This window comes from Symphodus melops, assembly GCF_947650265.1.
Source record: "Symphodus melops genome assembly, chromosome: 2".
NCBI lineage: Eukaryota > Metazoa > Chordata > Actinopteri > Labriformes > Labridae > Symphodus > Symphodus melops.
The window spans coordinates 9,970,676-9,984,737 of NC_136692.1; the positions used below are offsets into that span (position 1 = coordinate 9,970,676).

At 37.2% G+C, this 14,062-nt stretch overlaps 1 protein-coding gene across 3 annotated transcripts in view; it reads right to left on the reverse strand.

The window, feature by feature from the left end:
* Positions 1–2,392: 2,392 nt before the first annotated feature.
* inpp4b (inositol polyphosphate-4-phosphatase type II B) overlaps positions 2,393–14,062 on the reverse strand; it is a 133,189-nt gene continuing 121,519 nt past the window's right edge. For 2 of the 3 annotated variants that reach the window (XM_079337456.1, XM_079337458.1), the window contains 5 exons: positions 11,853–11,993; positions 11,618–11,715; positions 11,015–11,127; positions 10,306–10,460; positions 7,947–8,141 (listed from right to left, as the gene is read on the reverse strand). In XM_079337456.1, coding sequence (XP_079193582.1) covers positions 7,967–8,141; positions 10,306–10,460; positions 11,015–11,127; positions 11,618–11,715; positions 11,853–11,993 — 682 coding nt within the window. In that variant the 3' untranslated portion in view covers positions 7,947–7,966. Of the gene's footprint in view, positions 3,375–7,946; positions 8,142–10,305; positions 10,461–11,014; positions 11,128–11,617; positions 11,716–11,852; positions 11,994–14,062 lie in introns of those variants that run through there. The other variant, XM_079337457.1, reaches the window with a different exon arrangement.

Consider the following 14,062-nt stretch of genomic DNA (forward strand, 5'->3'; position numbering starts at 1 on the left):
CAGGATGCATGAATCCAACACAGATTTCTTCAATTCAAATTAAGGATTGGGAAACAAAAACACACATGGGATGTTTGAAACATCAACGCTGAAAGAAATAAAATATTATTAGCACATAACATATATTAACTCTTAACAAGTCAAATTAGATTTACTTTCTGAAGGAAAAAAAGGAAAACTAATATACTTCAGGATAAATTGAAATTAACTAAAAATGAACTGCACCTTACCAGTGCTTAACTGCCACACCATGTGACGATCCAAATGTGAGAGCAGTGGAGAGCTGTATTAAATAAGCAGTGAGCAGGTGACTCCGACTGAATCTTACTAATCAGTGACAGAGTGGAAACAGCAACCAATCAAGGGGGAGGGGAGAAAGGGAGTAACCAGGAAGTGTCCACCCGGGAGGTGCAGTAGGAAAAGAGAGGAAGGGCCTTTTTCAAACCAACCCCTACACACTCCCCTTCCATGATGGAGTGCACTCCGTCAGAAGTCACACTCGCAACTGAATGAAGTCCCCTCCATCCAGGTGTAGGGTAGAAATACAGCAGCAGGCATTGGGACAAACTTCACTCTCTCAGGTGGAAACAGGAAGTGTGTGTTACCATGGTTTCTCAGTGGCATCCTGGGGGAACGGCTTATTATTAATGTACGTAATACATTCTGTAAAAGTCTTTAGATTATTTTTCTCTAGTAAATTATATTAGTGTAGACTTATAGCGAAACGATCAGATGGAGCCCACATTCTTTATTGTAATTTATAATTTAATGTTTTGTTCATTTATTGTAATATCAAAGAACAGGTTGTCTTCAATGAAAGCACAGACAATGAGACTATAAATGAACATCACAGCAGCAAAACGTTTATTTGTTTTGTTGTAGCTGAAATTAAGTTTTACAAAGACATCAACAATGATAAATAAATAACAGTGAGAAGTTGTCTGCAACATAATTTAATATTCTTTAGTTTTTGCAACAGTCCCTTTAAATATAAAACACGTCAACACAAGGAAGAAAAGAAGAGGAGGCTTTTATTTGAGCCTCAAAACAATAAACAGGTGAAGTTGTTAACGTCTGCATGCCGATATTAAATGTCCATCTTAGTTGGAGCAGTGTTTTGGTTTGTACAAACACTAACACACGGAACTTACTTTTGTATAGGTCACTCCTTCCGTGACTACCACTCCCCGCTAAGTGGTTTGAGATGGACTTAATATGGTGGGCCTTCGCGCAAACGGAGGGGTAGTGGGTAGGGCTAGGGTGTAGTGGACGGTTTGAAAAAGACCCGAAGTGAAAGGAAACAAAATAGTGATCTCCACTACAAACACTGATACGTACAATGTGTACAGGAAATTGTAAACTTCTAATCATTATCATTTTATGTTTACCCAGTTGTCCCCATTAAATTGGGAAAAGTCATTAAATATGAAGCATAAAAAACAAATCATTGTCAATCATTTATTTTGAGATGTCAAAAATTTGAGGTCAAATTGACCTGCAAAGATAATAGGAGGCTTACGATTATACCTAAGAGCTGAGTTTAGGTAACATTTAGGAGAAGAGTCACCATTCAAATGGTCAACACTTTGTAACTTAGGGGTTTTCTCTTGAAATGCAAAAGTTCATGTGTTTAAAATGCTAAAATAGATGAGCCTGCATTTTGCTCTGTATTTTCAGAGTATATTAGCTGACATATGTTATGTCCTTGAATTACAGAATGACACAATAGAAAATCAAAACAAGTTGTGGATGAAAAATCAATAATTCGACCGACATTTTTAACGTCTCCTGCTGGATAATCCACTCTAGTTTTAATCTGTTTATCAAAAAGGTTGTTTTCAACATAAGGAAATTTACAAACATTCATGTAGTTTGAGGTGTTCACAGCTCTAAAGGGAGGATAGTTTGAACATGCTGACTGATGAAAGTTAGTTCTTATTTGAAATAGTTTCAAATAAGAATAAGTTGACCTGGAGTGCTGATGGAATTCAATACTTTGGATACATTCAACAAGAAGAGGCAACAAACACACTTTTTTGGAGCCATATTTAAAACAAAACTACAGGCTATTGTAAAGCATTTTGCAGAATGTGGATTTTTTCTGTGGTATTATTAGTATTGTCAGTTATAGTGACCAAGATTTGAGGCTAAAGTTTTTATTTTTAATTCTATTCCAAAAAATGAAATAGTTATATTAGCTCCAAACATAACTTTAGATCTGCAGCACTTTGATTAAATCACAACTCATTAAAGTGTTCAATGCAGTACATACCAATAACAGATAAAACACACACACACACACACACACACACACACACACACACACACACACACACACACACACACACACACACACACTGTATTAAATCACAAAAGTCCACATTTAAACACATTTAAACTCCATATAGATGCTTTTATTTGTTCAATGTGTAACACAACAATACATATACATGCACTTATGTCCAAGGTATCAACCCTTAGAATATAAAATCATTTCAGAATATAAAAATAAATAAGGGAGTTCATATACAGCATTACAAATGATGGTCCATAATCCTCGTCCTATTTTAGTTCCATGCTTTAGTACATCACTGTGATTTTATTGGCCTGTACTGTGAAATACCAAACTGTTATGGACAAGTGCTACTTTAATTAGAATGGGATGAGATATAATGCATCAGGATGCAGATCACGCTGAGAAATCTTGGTATGTTTTTAACACCCTGTCGAAGAGCTCTTGCTTAATAAATGAGACTCTGTCTAAAAGGTTGCAGGGGAAGTCTAGATCAGAATACAGATGAACGTTTGTAAAACAAGACGCACATTCACAACAACAAACTCTGACTGAGGTTAAAAAAACCTTTTTCATTGTGAAGAGAAGTATAAACATCAAGGCCAAGACACTGCACCTTAAAGTTAAAACTGTGTTGTCACTGTCATATATGTTTATCACTGCATAGGTGAATCTAAATAAAGAGAGCAAAATCAGAAAGTGCATTTATTTGACATGTAACAGTTTTCTGTCAAATCCAGCATGGGGTGAAACAATCTGATGTCCCCCCTCCCTCAAACAACAAAACAACAAACAAAACCTTATAAATGAACAGAAACATTAAACATCCAGCAAATGATTGTGACTACTTAAGTTGAAAGTAACATTTAATACTTTCACTATAGTTTCTAAGCTTACATTTTACTTCTTGTGAAAAAATAAATGGTTTTCAGCACCTGGTTCATGTCCTTAAGAGTCAACTTTCCCATACGTCCCATCCGGTGGTCGGTAACACTTGGGAAAGGCCATCAGCTGCAACATGTTGAAGGCATACTTCCTGCATCTAATATTCTTTTGGACGTTCTCAATGCGACATCCTTCTCTGGGGATCAAATCAATAGGGTGAAGAGGAATGAAAGAAAGAAAAGAAGAAGAAATGGGAAGGAAAAAAGTAAACATGAATAGGTTTAAAAAAAAGTGTGATGATTGATAAAAATCTTCAAATGAGGCTTTTCTTCGAAACACAAGTATATAAACAAGACGATAATACAAAATATTGGTTTGTGATTTAACTTTAAGTCTGTTTTTACTCTTCAGAAGTTTTTTTTCCATTTAATCAAGAAAAACGTTGTCTTCTTAAATAATGTAATTTGCTTATCAAACAGAAAAAAATGATCTGAAATGTATCACTTAACATTTCTGAGGGTAAACTAGTAGGCTAAGTGCTTTAAATAAATAAAAAATGCCAATCTTTGACAATCTATCAACGTAAGAGTGGGACACTCACTAGTTAGTCAGTAATATTTAAGCCCACATTTTATTTTTCAAGTCCCCATGAAATGTAAAATAAATGTTTCCAGTTTTAATCTACTTTATCCATTCCTGTGTTAAATGTTAATTTGTCTTCCATATATACTTCAATAAAGCATTATTGGAGTATTTTTAGATCGAAAGAAATGTATTTTATCTTCCTGCAAAACGTATCAAATGTCTGACGACTCATCCTGCACTAAGGGTTGTTTTAGGCCGATTAAGAAGCTTTGTTGAAGCAACATTCTGTCATATTAATCCCATCGTTATGTCCCGCCTTTTATCACGTATTTTTGGTTCTTTCCTGTATAAGTAGGAAACTCGCATGACACAGTGGTAAGATATTGAAGTTCTGTTTAGTGGGTACTTTAAACAGATAATCACGCCATGGGTTACGCAAACAAAATAATCACATGACTTGGTTGAAATGGAAAAGAAAGATGCAGTATGGATTAGGGGTGTCACAGTATAGGCCTATCACTGTCATATACGGATTTCATGGTTCAGTGCATGCAGTTATATGAAGTATGTGTCTTCATTTAACTGTAATATGTGTCAGTCCAGATGGATGTAATGCTGGAAACTGTTTTTAAACCATTAATAAACATCAAAAGAGGAATTAGACAAGACAATTCAAGAAGAAGAAGGAGCGTAATGTAAGATAATATGGTGGACCAATGAAATTTACCTTCCTCTTTAAATCAGTAGTGTGGGAAAATGTGGTGGTTCACAGTGTGGTATGTCATTGGAAACACATCAAATATACTAATGAATATAAGACTGCATCAACCACATATGCCTATCACTGGAGATCCACTTAAGAAAACAGCTGACCAACAACTTTTGTCTGTTGTTTTTAAATGACATGAGCACAAGAGGACCCCAACAGATTTAGAAATGTTTATTAATGTTCAGTAAAAATAGTCCAAGACATGAGATGGTAGCAGATTTTACACCTAAAGTGTTGAAAAGAAAACTGATGGGGAGATGAATTCATGGAAAAATAGATTTACTATCTACCAAAATATGTGTCTCCTCTGTTTTAGTCAGGAAGACTATTACAGATTGTAAAAGGCTCCATTTTGTAGGATCAGACATCTGCAACTAACACTCTGCACTTGGACCCAATATTTAAACTCCAACTCCAATCTTGTTTCTTATAGATGCTGGTCGGAGTGTGAAGAAGGACCAGTGCTTTGTAAAGGAAGTCTTGAATGAAGCCCATAATTGCTAACTAACGGCTAAACCTATAGCACCAAAATGTCTTAATGTTGGCGTCTGGAAAGTTGTATCATCTCAGGCCTGAGCAAATTGCATGTATAACACAACTGGAGTACTTTAGAGTGGTGACCCTCATCCCTGCATATCTCTTCATCCTTCCTCTAATTCTTTTTTTTTTTTTTCAAATGAAACCAGCAGTGTAGTGTTTTTCACCATCCAGACTTCACACAGCACTTTTAAAATGTCCTTCTTTAGTAAATACTCGAGAGCCGGAGTTCTCAAACTATTTAGTTTCTGATCTCCGACATCAGAGTGGCAGCGACTGGGGATCCCCATTGTTCCTGGAGGTGTTTGAGATATTTAACAGCGCACAAACCTCACACGCACTAAAAGCCTATCCAAACATTGGTTACCCAAAAGAATGTAACAGCCTAAAACACAATAATTTCATATAGTTATTTATTGTAAGAAAAGCTAGAAGCAGAATACAAGTAGTTTCCATGTGTAGACTTTTTTGGAAGGCGTTTTGACCCTTCCAGAGGGACCATGACCACTGCTCTAGATTATTATTATTATTTGTTTTTCTACAATTATCTAAGCTCATCTCCCTTAAAAAGTGAACTCTAAACCGCTATATAAAAAACTGTTTCAGCTAATATTTGTTTCCTTTTGTTTTCATTGTTTCAGAGGATTGTGCCAGGGAAATAGCAAACATCTTCATATTCAAAACCGCATGGCCATCTTCAATATCATTCCCAAAAACTAGCTGTAGCCACACCAGGATTGGATTCATTTTCCAGGTCTTACTACCTCAAAGGTCCTTCATACCGTCCTAACCCATGTCTCCAAATGCTTCAATAATGTATCAAACATGATAGTTTCCAAACACATGACGTTTCTGATACTTGTTTTTGTTTTATCTCAGCATAGCTTGAATGCATTTAACTGCTGCCCTGCCATCCATCACAACACCACCACATCTACACCAAACAACTCAGACCTAAATAGACTAATCTGTGACAATACAGGCTTTCCAGATGTACGTTCTGCCATAGGTTCTATTGCTTTTATGAGATAATAACACAGTGGTAAAGCATTTAACCGGCTTGTAAACAGCACAGTGTATAAGTGGTGAGAAATGGGACAATCTGATTTCAGGCTTACTTATATCTGTGAAAGTATTTCTGATCTGGAACTCGATGAAAAAACAACAGGCCTTCTGTTAGCTTCCAATTTGATCCATTAATCCAACTGTCCATCATACAGTAGTCTGTGTGGGACATTATATTTGAAAAGAGTAGCTCTTTTAGTCAGAAGAGCTACTCTTTGGCTTCATGTTTAGCTTGCAGAGGCTAAATGCCAAGCGCTCCTCAAATATTTGAGGAAAAAGTTTTGGGGAGGTAATCAGCAAGTCAGAATGAAACTGGAACTATTTCTGCTTTAGTACATGACCAAAGTTTGAAGTACGAGAGGACCACTATTTGGTTTTGTCTATGTGGTTTTCAGAGCTACAAAGGTCCTTCTTAACTATACTTGATTTCTTTTCTGTATATGTGCTGACACAGAAGCAGATGAGGTCAGTACAAGGATTGGATGCTTCTGGCATAAAAGGAAATAGGTCACTGTGTTTTAACTAGTAGCATGTTCATTTCTTTTCAGAGTCTTGGTATGACCAATTTAATCATTTATCACATTTTCCCTGTAATCAAGGTGTCAGGTGTAATCCTTCTCAAGGTTTTGAAAAACAAAAACTGGAGCTATAATCCAAATAAAAAACAGGACTGGATTATCTGATTTTATGCAACTGGGTACACTCTCTTTTTTTTTTTTGCTTTTATACAACCTGATTTTAAGATTTGACTCTATCTGTTAAAAAAATGCTACCTAAATCGCATTTTGATCCTCTACTGTATATGAGGCAGAATTCACAGCTAAATTGCCTCTCTCAAATTGCTCTGCATTGAGTAATGTTAAAAAGAGCAACATGTGCACACCATACTGGAAGAATGCGGCCATGTTGCAGTTCAGAGCTAAAAGACAATGACAAACAGCAGAATCAGAATGGTGGAACAGACTGAGGAATTCCAGCTACAATCCTAAAAATGTGTTGTTTCTTAGTGAGTCCAACGAGTAGCAGATAGCTTCTAGCTTTTATACTAAATCTGCTTTAGGAACAATGAGGACACTGTAATGTGACATTTCAGCGTGTCAGCTCGGTTGCAGAAATGATAAATAGAAATATTATGCAAAGCACATCCATTTTGAATTGTTGATACAGTGCCAGATGCCCAATCCACATAGGAATGTGTGCATTGTATTATATATGCAACTTACATCTTGACAACATACGTTTTACTTTTTTCCTTTGAGAAAGAGCTCAAATGTTGTCCCAAGCTAACACTTTTATATATACTGTACATATACTGTATGTGCAGCAGACTGTCTTAATTCACAGCTAGAAGTGATCCAGAACAAATATGCTTTTTATATCAGAGTAAAGTTTGAAAAGGCTACACTGCAGTGAGTTTAAGTACAAACCCAAGCAAGTGTAAGGGCACATTTGTAACCTTTTTATATTGAAATGTAAAAGATACGAAAGAGGAAACTAGATTTTGATAACTAGAAAAAACACTGTTTTTGTAAACTTCAACAAGAATCAAGAGAAAGAGAGGTCTTGTTAGGTTTTAAGAGGTGAAAGAGTTAGTCAGAAAAGATTGCTGATAAACCAGAAAACATTAAACTTTTATTGTTTAATTGAAATCGATCGGATCCAACCTTTAGCTGTCCCTCAGGAATGGAACTATACATGATGAGGTCTATAACTGACTAATGTTCTAATTGCAATCAATCGAGAAAGCCAATCAAATCCCATTATCACGAGACATAAGTGAATCATCAGCAAACAGAAAGAAAGGAGTGAATGGAGATGGCATTGTCAGCAATTTATTGATATTTTGCAAGCAGAAAAACAAGACTTAAAATGAGCCACACGACCAGTAAGTGGGAGCTAACGAGCAGCAGAGCAATGGGGTAAAAGTGTCGTGACGCTGGTTTGCTCTCTGTCACGGAGCCAGCTTCAGGGTCCTCCCACTGCCCAATGTCTCCCTGGGTCAGCCGACTGCAGGGGCGCCCGTCAGAGTGAAAGAGAACGGACAGAGACAGATCAAAACACGGCCATGTTAGTACAGTCTAGATTCTGTCTAAGTGGGCCTTCAGGCACAGATTGATCACATGGGAGCCACTACAGGCTGCTACCACAAGGCCCACTTAGACACAGAGAATTAGTGCACACTAAGCCAGGACACGACACACAGAGCTGAGATGTGTGAAACAAGCTGACAGAAAGCTGAGATGACAGAGGATGCAGACAGGAGGCATGCATCAAAGGTGCAATGAAGGGTGTGTTTCCATTACACTTGATCCTGGTGAGATGCACTCTGTGAAGTCTAGAGCGGAAGAATCGTCTTTAGGGTGGAAGTGTAACAGCTGTCCTTGTGGAAAGTTACACTTTTTAAAAAAGTTTGCTGTACAGTACTTACAGACTTGAATCACTGCTTTCAACTTTAAATCAGAGAGTGGTTGCCTGTTGTCTATCAGAGGGGTATGTTAGAGGGCCGAGATCATTTTTTCTACGTTTTACCTTTATGTTGATAATATCGGTTATAATTATGTTGATAAAGAAAGACCAGACATTGTTGGACCTTTTGTTTAAGTCACAGAAACAGCTTACTGAAAAAACTTGATGCTTGGACTGGGAAGTTGCTGTATGTACTGTAACCGTATGAAAACGTCATGTTCAGTAAATTTACAGCTGTTCATATAAACCTATCATTTCAATTACAGCTGGCCAAACACATTTAGCTCCAGCTGGTCTCGTCATGAACATTAAGCCCTCCAAAAGCACATTTTACATTCAATAAAGTGACAAAAAACAAGAAGTTAGTTCCTCTGACTAAAACATGCACAACTGTTTAAAAACCTGCTGGAGTCACTACACATGTTACATGAGCTAAATGCAACATTAACAACCTATAAAACTAGAGCAATAAAACACCCATTAAGTTTGGGTATCATGTGTGTCAAAGTATGCCGACCTGAGAAGGATAATTGATTATAGGTTCTTTATTACCTGCAGGTAATGCAGAAATGTATCGATATAGAGAAATAAATCTGCTGTGAAGATGAATTTCCTTTAAAAACACTGCAAACACTTTTTACTTTTGTTTCCTTTGTATGTTTTTTTTAAGATCGATGCATTTATAAATGTTAATACATTTGGGCATATGCAGATGTAAATGTTTACCCTGCTGGCCAACACACACATTAGAGGCAGCATTGTCCCTGCAGCACTCAGAGGAGCATGCATGGCTGCGCTTTGAAAGAGTGAGGTAAGATGCTGATGGTGAAGGGAGCACATGATGATGCTTAAACTGTCACATTAAACAGAGGTACACTGGAGGGGAAGCTGCAGACAAAATGTTTTGTTGTGTGCAATGGACATCAGCGTGTACTTATAGGAGGTGCAGGTTATTACTTTGACCACATTTTTGTAATGAAATGTTTCTGTGAGGGTTACATAGTGCAACTTCTAGGAACTTTGAGCTCAGATTTTGATACCCAGATAACTCCGTCCTTTCTACAATACAGTGGAGGTGAATCTTATCTTATCTGTTCTCCACGAAACGCAAAATCCACAGAAGTTACTGTCAAACGCTCCAATATCATTGTGTAGTAGAATCAAAAGGGTTTGCAAATGTCTTGAGCAATCATTGCATAAAGGGGTGTGTCGGCAGCAATCCCTGAAATTATTTTAAGCAAATGTTAAATTGACCACAATGTGTGTATCAATTTTATTTATTTTACACTTGTACCATTCAAATTGCTTTAAACTACATGTCACATTCAGCCTATCGACACATGCACAGCCTGATGCTGATGGCGGAGGCATATTCACAAACAATCCACAATGATGGCTATGCCTTCAGGAGCATTATGAGAATTTATGTGATAAGGACACTTGGAATGTGGACGAGAGCAGGGCCTTGAACTGCTTATGCTTCAGTTTTATCTCCTGAGTAACAGCAATTGCATATAAAAACAAAACTATCTGAATGGATACAGGACACAAACCTCCCTAAAATTTCTATTATTTATAATGTTAATATTATTTGTAATGTTGTTGTAATCTGAAGTCTTCACAGTGCATGCAGCATGCATGCAGCATGTGTGCGAGTCGCTTGAGTAATAACTTGCACCCTTCATAGTTTTTCTTTCAGTCTTACCTTCGCATACAGTCGAGAGCGCGGATGAAGAAATCCTTGCTGAGCTGGTGTTCATCACGTAGGAGAGCACACTGCTCTAATGTGACAGACATTGATGTCCGGTCTTTGGCACTTTTACAGCTGGTGAACCTGATGCCATTTAACCTTCGGCAGATCTGGCAGCAAGCAGAGACAAAAAGATCCCAACAATGTTTAATTGCAAACTTCTCTGCAAAAATGATCCATTTGTTGAAAGCTTTTACTGTGTTTAATGTTAATTTAATGTTAATAGTGTCACCCCTTAAAGCTTCATTTACATAATTATAATAACTACCACTTTGCTCTCCTCTAGCATCATTATCAGTGGAAAATTTTGATTTTTTAAGGTCCCATCAGCTTGTGCTAATTACCAAACAATAGCTTGCTATCTTATTAAACATGACTCATGTTCAATATCAGCTCATAGCAGCTAGCAGACGCTCAATCATGTTCTAACAGATATCAGTGACTCATTTGAGTCACTGACACTGAATAACAGCATTTGAACATTATCACAATCCATCATACTCAGGTAGCTCCTCCATACTGCATGAGTGAAAATGTCACACGAGACCACATCTTCATATTTAGGTACCACCTTTACCCTAGTTTGGAAACAGAAAGTTGACTCATGCAGCTCAGGAGAGGAAGTGGTCGTCCTTGATAGGGAAAGAAAAAAAAAAACACTTACCGTTCCAGCAATCCACAGTATCTCCACATTCTTTCTCTTCTTTGTAACTACATTCTGGCCCAGGGTTTCAAGTAATTCCTTTATGTCAGTCTGTGTCTGGAAACACGGTAGACCTGTTCACAGGAAACACAATGTCTGTAAGTGGTTTGGTTTGGTTTATTATTTACTCACTCATTCACTGAAAATTTACATTACAACAAACGTGCAAACAAATGACCTTGTTCTTTTCTACAATGACAATAAAGAGTCTACCTATCTATCTTCTTGATTTATTCCGGTAATAGCAAACATTTATTGGACTGGCTGCCACTCAGGACTGAATGCAGGTTTTCTTTGTGTAACTATTGACTTCTTACTTTTCTCACTTTTTTTTAAGATAATGCAATCCAAACAACACAAACCATTTCATTAAAAACAATCAATAATCCTGATTGGTTTAACGCAAAAGTTCTCAATGTACATTCAAAAACAAAATGTGTTTATTTGAAACAAATGTTTTTCTCTGGCTTTCCAGCAGAACACAAGAGCCAGTGTTCCCTAAAGATAAACAAATAAACATCCTGATTGCCTTTGGTTAAATGTGTTAAAAAGTTGTACACTTACATTCTAGTGGCACCTTTTCACTTAATGATTTGTAATAGGCTTCTAACATCTCAAAGTTTTTCTGGTTTATTCTCTCTTGTAATGAGATATCTCCAAACCTGAGAGGGTGACACAGAGAATCAGTTATTATGGAGCATAGACAAGAAGCTCAGAATGTTTTTTTTTTTTTGACAGTAAAGAGTAAATCATGCACAGTTTCACAATAATACAGAGCAGTTTAATGCTGCACAAGTACCTCTCTGCTATAGTTTGCTGTTCATTGATGCCCACATTAAACAGCACTGGAAATACTCGTAGAGGCTTGCCCTCCTTGATCTCCTCTGGCAAGGTCTGGAAAACCAGTCGTGGTAATGGCACTTCTACAGTGAAGTGGTCTCTGAATGCAGGGAGAGAAAAAAAAAGAAATGGAAGGTAAAAAGACAAAATGTTGTTACAGAAATGCAATATGTTTTGCAATGCTGTCGAATTTGATATGTTTGGGAAGTTGTACAACTCGACACCTAAGACAGGCCTGTGCAAGCTGTGAAAAGAGAGATAGGTGGTGTGCAAAAGTGTGGGAGTTAGATCGCCTTAGAAATGGAGGCGTGGATTTGCACAAGAAGTAACAGCTTATCATTCAATCAATCTTTATTTGTATAGCGTCATTTCATAAGTGTTATCGCAAGACACATTACAAAAATCAGGTAAAGGACCTTACTTATTGCAATATTACATGGGCCCAGCTTAATTCGTCATAACGTGGAAAGAAAAAACTTCCCTTTAAGGGTCAGAAATCTTCAGCAGACCCGGGCTCATGACAGAACAGCCATCTGCTAAACTGTGCTGGGCTTATAAATGGGATGGGAGAGATGGGACAAAATGCAGAAAGAAGGATAGGATAGGAAAGGGGAGGGGATTGGTTGTCTGAGGAGCTCTTTTAGGTTCTCTCTTATTAATCTTTGCATAATTAAACATGAACCAGCTCTCATAAAGTTGCTTAAACTGTTATGAGAAATTAAGTGAACAATGTTTGCATAAACAGGGACAGTGAGGGCACTCTAAAAACTCAACATGTCATGCCACACTACTCAGGAAGAAAAAAATTCCAACAACAAAATATTATTTACAGTTCACAAAGATCCAAAGTCGTACAATTTGGCATACAAGCATTAAGTAATTTTCAACTGTGCAATTCACTTGGGCTGTTCTCTGGCCCAAACAACACATACTTCAGGTTCAGGACTTAGCTTTACTTTACTATTTAAACAAACAAATACTCCTGCCTTTGAAGGGATATGCCTTCTAAGCACATATACAAATCACACACACCTAATAATGTATTGTCAGACAGCAAATCATTAAAAGTCTTTCTCAGTTTTATACTAATCTTTTCTTCCTGTGGCGTGGAGTTTGATTCACATGCTGCATATGCCTAAGAATAGCACATAAAAACAGCAGACAACAACATTTCCTCCCAGTGGATCAATCAATTTTCTTTCTGTGCATGACAACAGTAACCAAAGACTGGAGCTGTTCAACACGTTGACTCTTTGCTTTTTAATGCTCACATACTTTTATATCTCAATAAAGTTATAAAAATATTAGTTCACCTTTACACTTATGCCTTCTCTTTTTTATGGCCACTTAGTGACGTTCTGTCTCTTTGTTAGGGAATTGCTCAGTGTAAAGTCCTGTCTAGTGAAGCACAGTAAATAGAGTCTTATCATAGCGGAAATGGCTGCACTTCTATCTGCTTGCAGGACAGAAAAGAAAATGACAAGCTATGACAATTTATAAAGGACTCTTTCATGGAGATACTTTACATGGTTAAACTATGGACTTTAAGTTTTCCAACCATTAACCTATTTCAAAGCAAGACATTGAAGCAGTTACTGGTTCAAGGGTGCATCTGCACACACTAAGGCTGGGATAGGAGTTGATAACTCCTTTATACTAGTTTTTCTTCAACGCATGCCGCACACTTTTCCTAATCGCCAACAATGTGTCCCGTTGTCCCCATCTACTCCGTACACCCATTGCTTAGTAAAAGCAAGGCTATAGTTCAGGCATGCCCTGATATCTGCTGATGATAAACATGTATTGGTCTGCTTAATTAAAACAAATCTTAGAATTGGCTGGGGTACAAAGGTTTATCAAGTTGTGTGATGAAGCCCACTTCTAGTGAAGTGCCAAACATTGTTCTTCTTAAGTCCCTGAACAGAATAACGTTGTTTTTTTGCACTGAAATGACACTTCCAGTTAAAAAGGCTTCAACTCAGAGCAGAAAGTGACCCATTGTCATTGGAATTTGTCTCATTGTCAAATCAAGTCACTCACAAGTCCAACAATTGCAATTATTTAGTGACAACAATTATTTCAATTGTCCATGACCAGCTTGATGGTACTAGTCTGTCTGAGGATCTCATGTATGTACCCATCAATCTGTGTTACATTGTAGAAAATAAA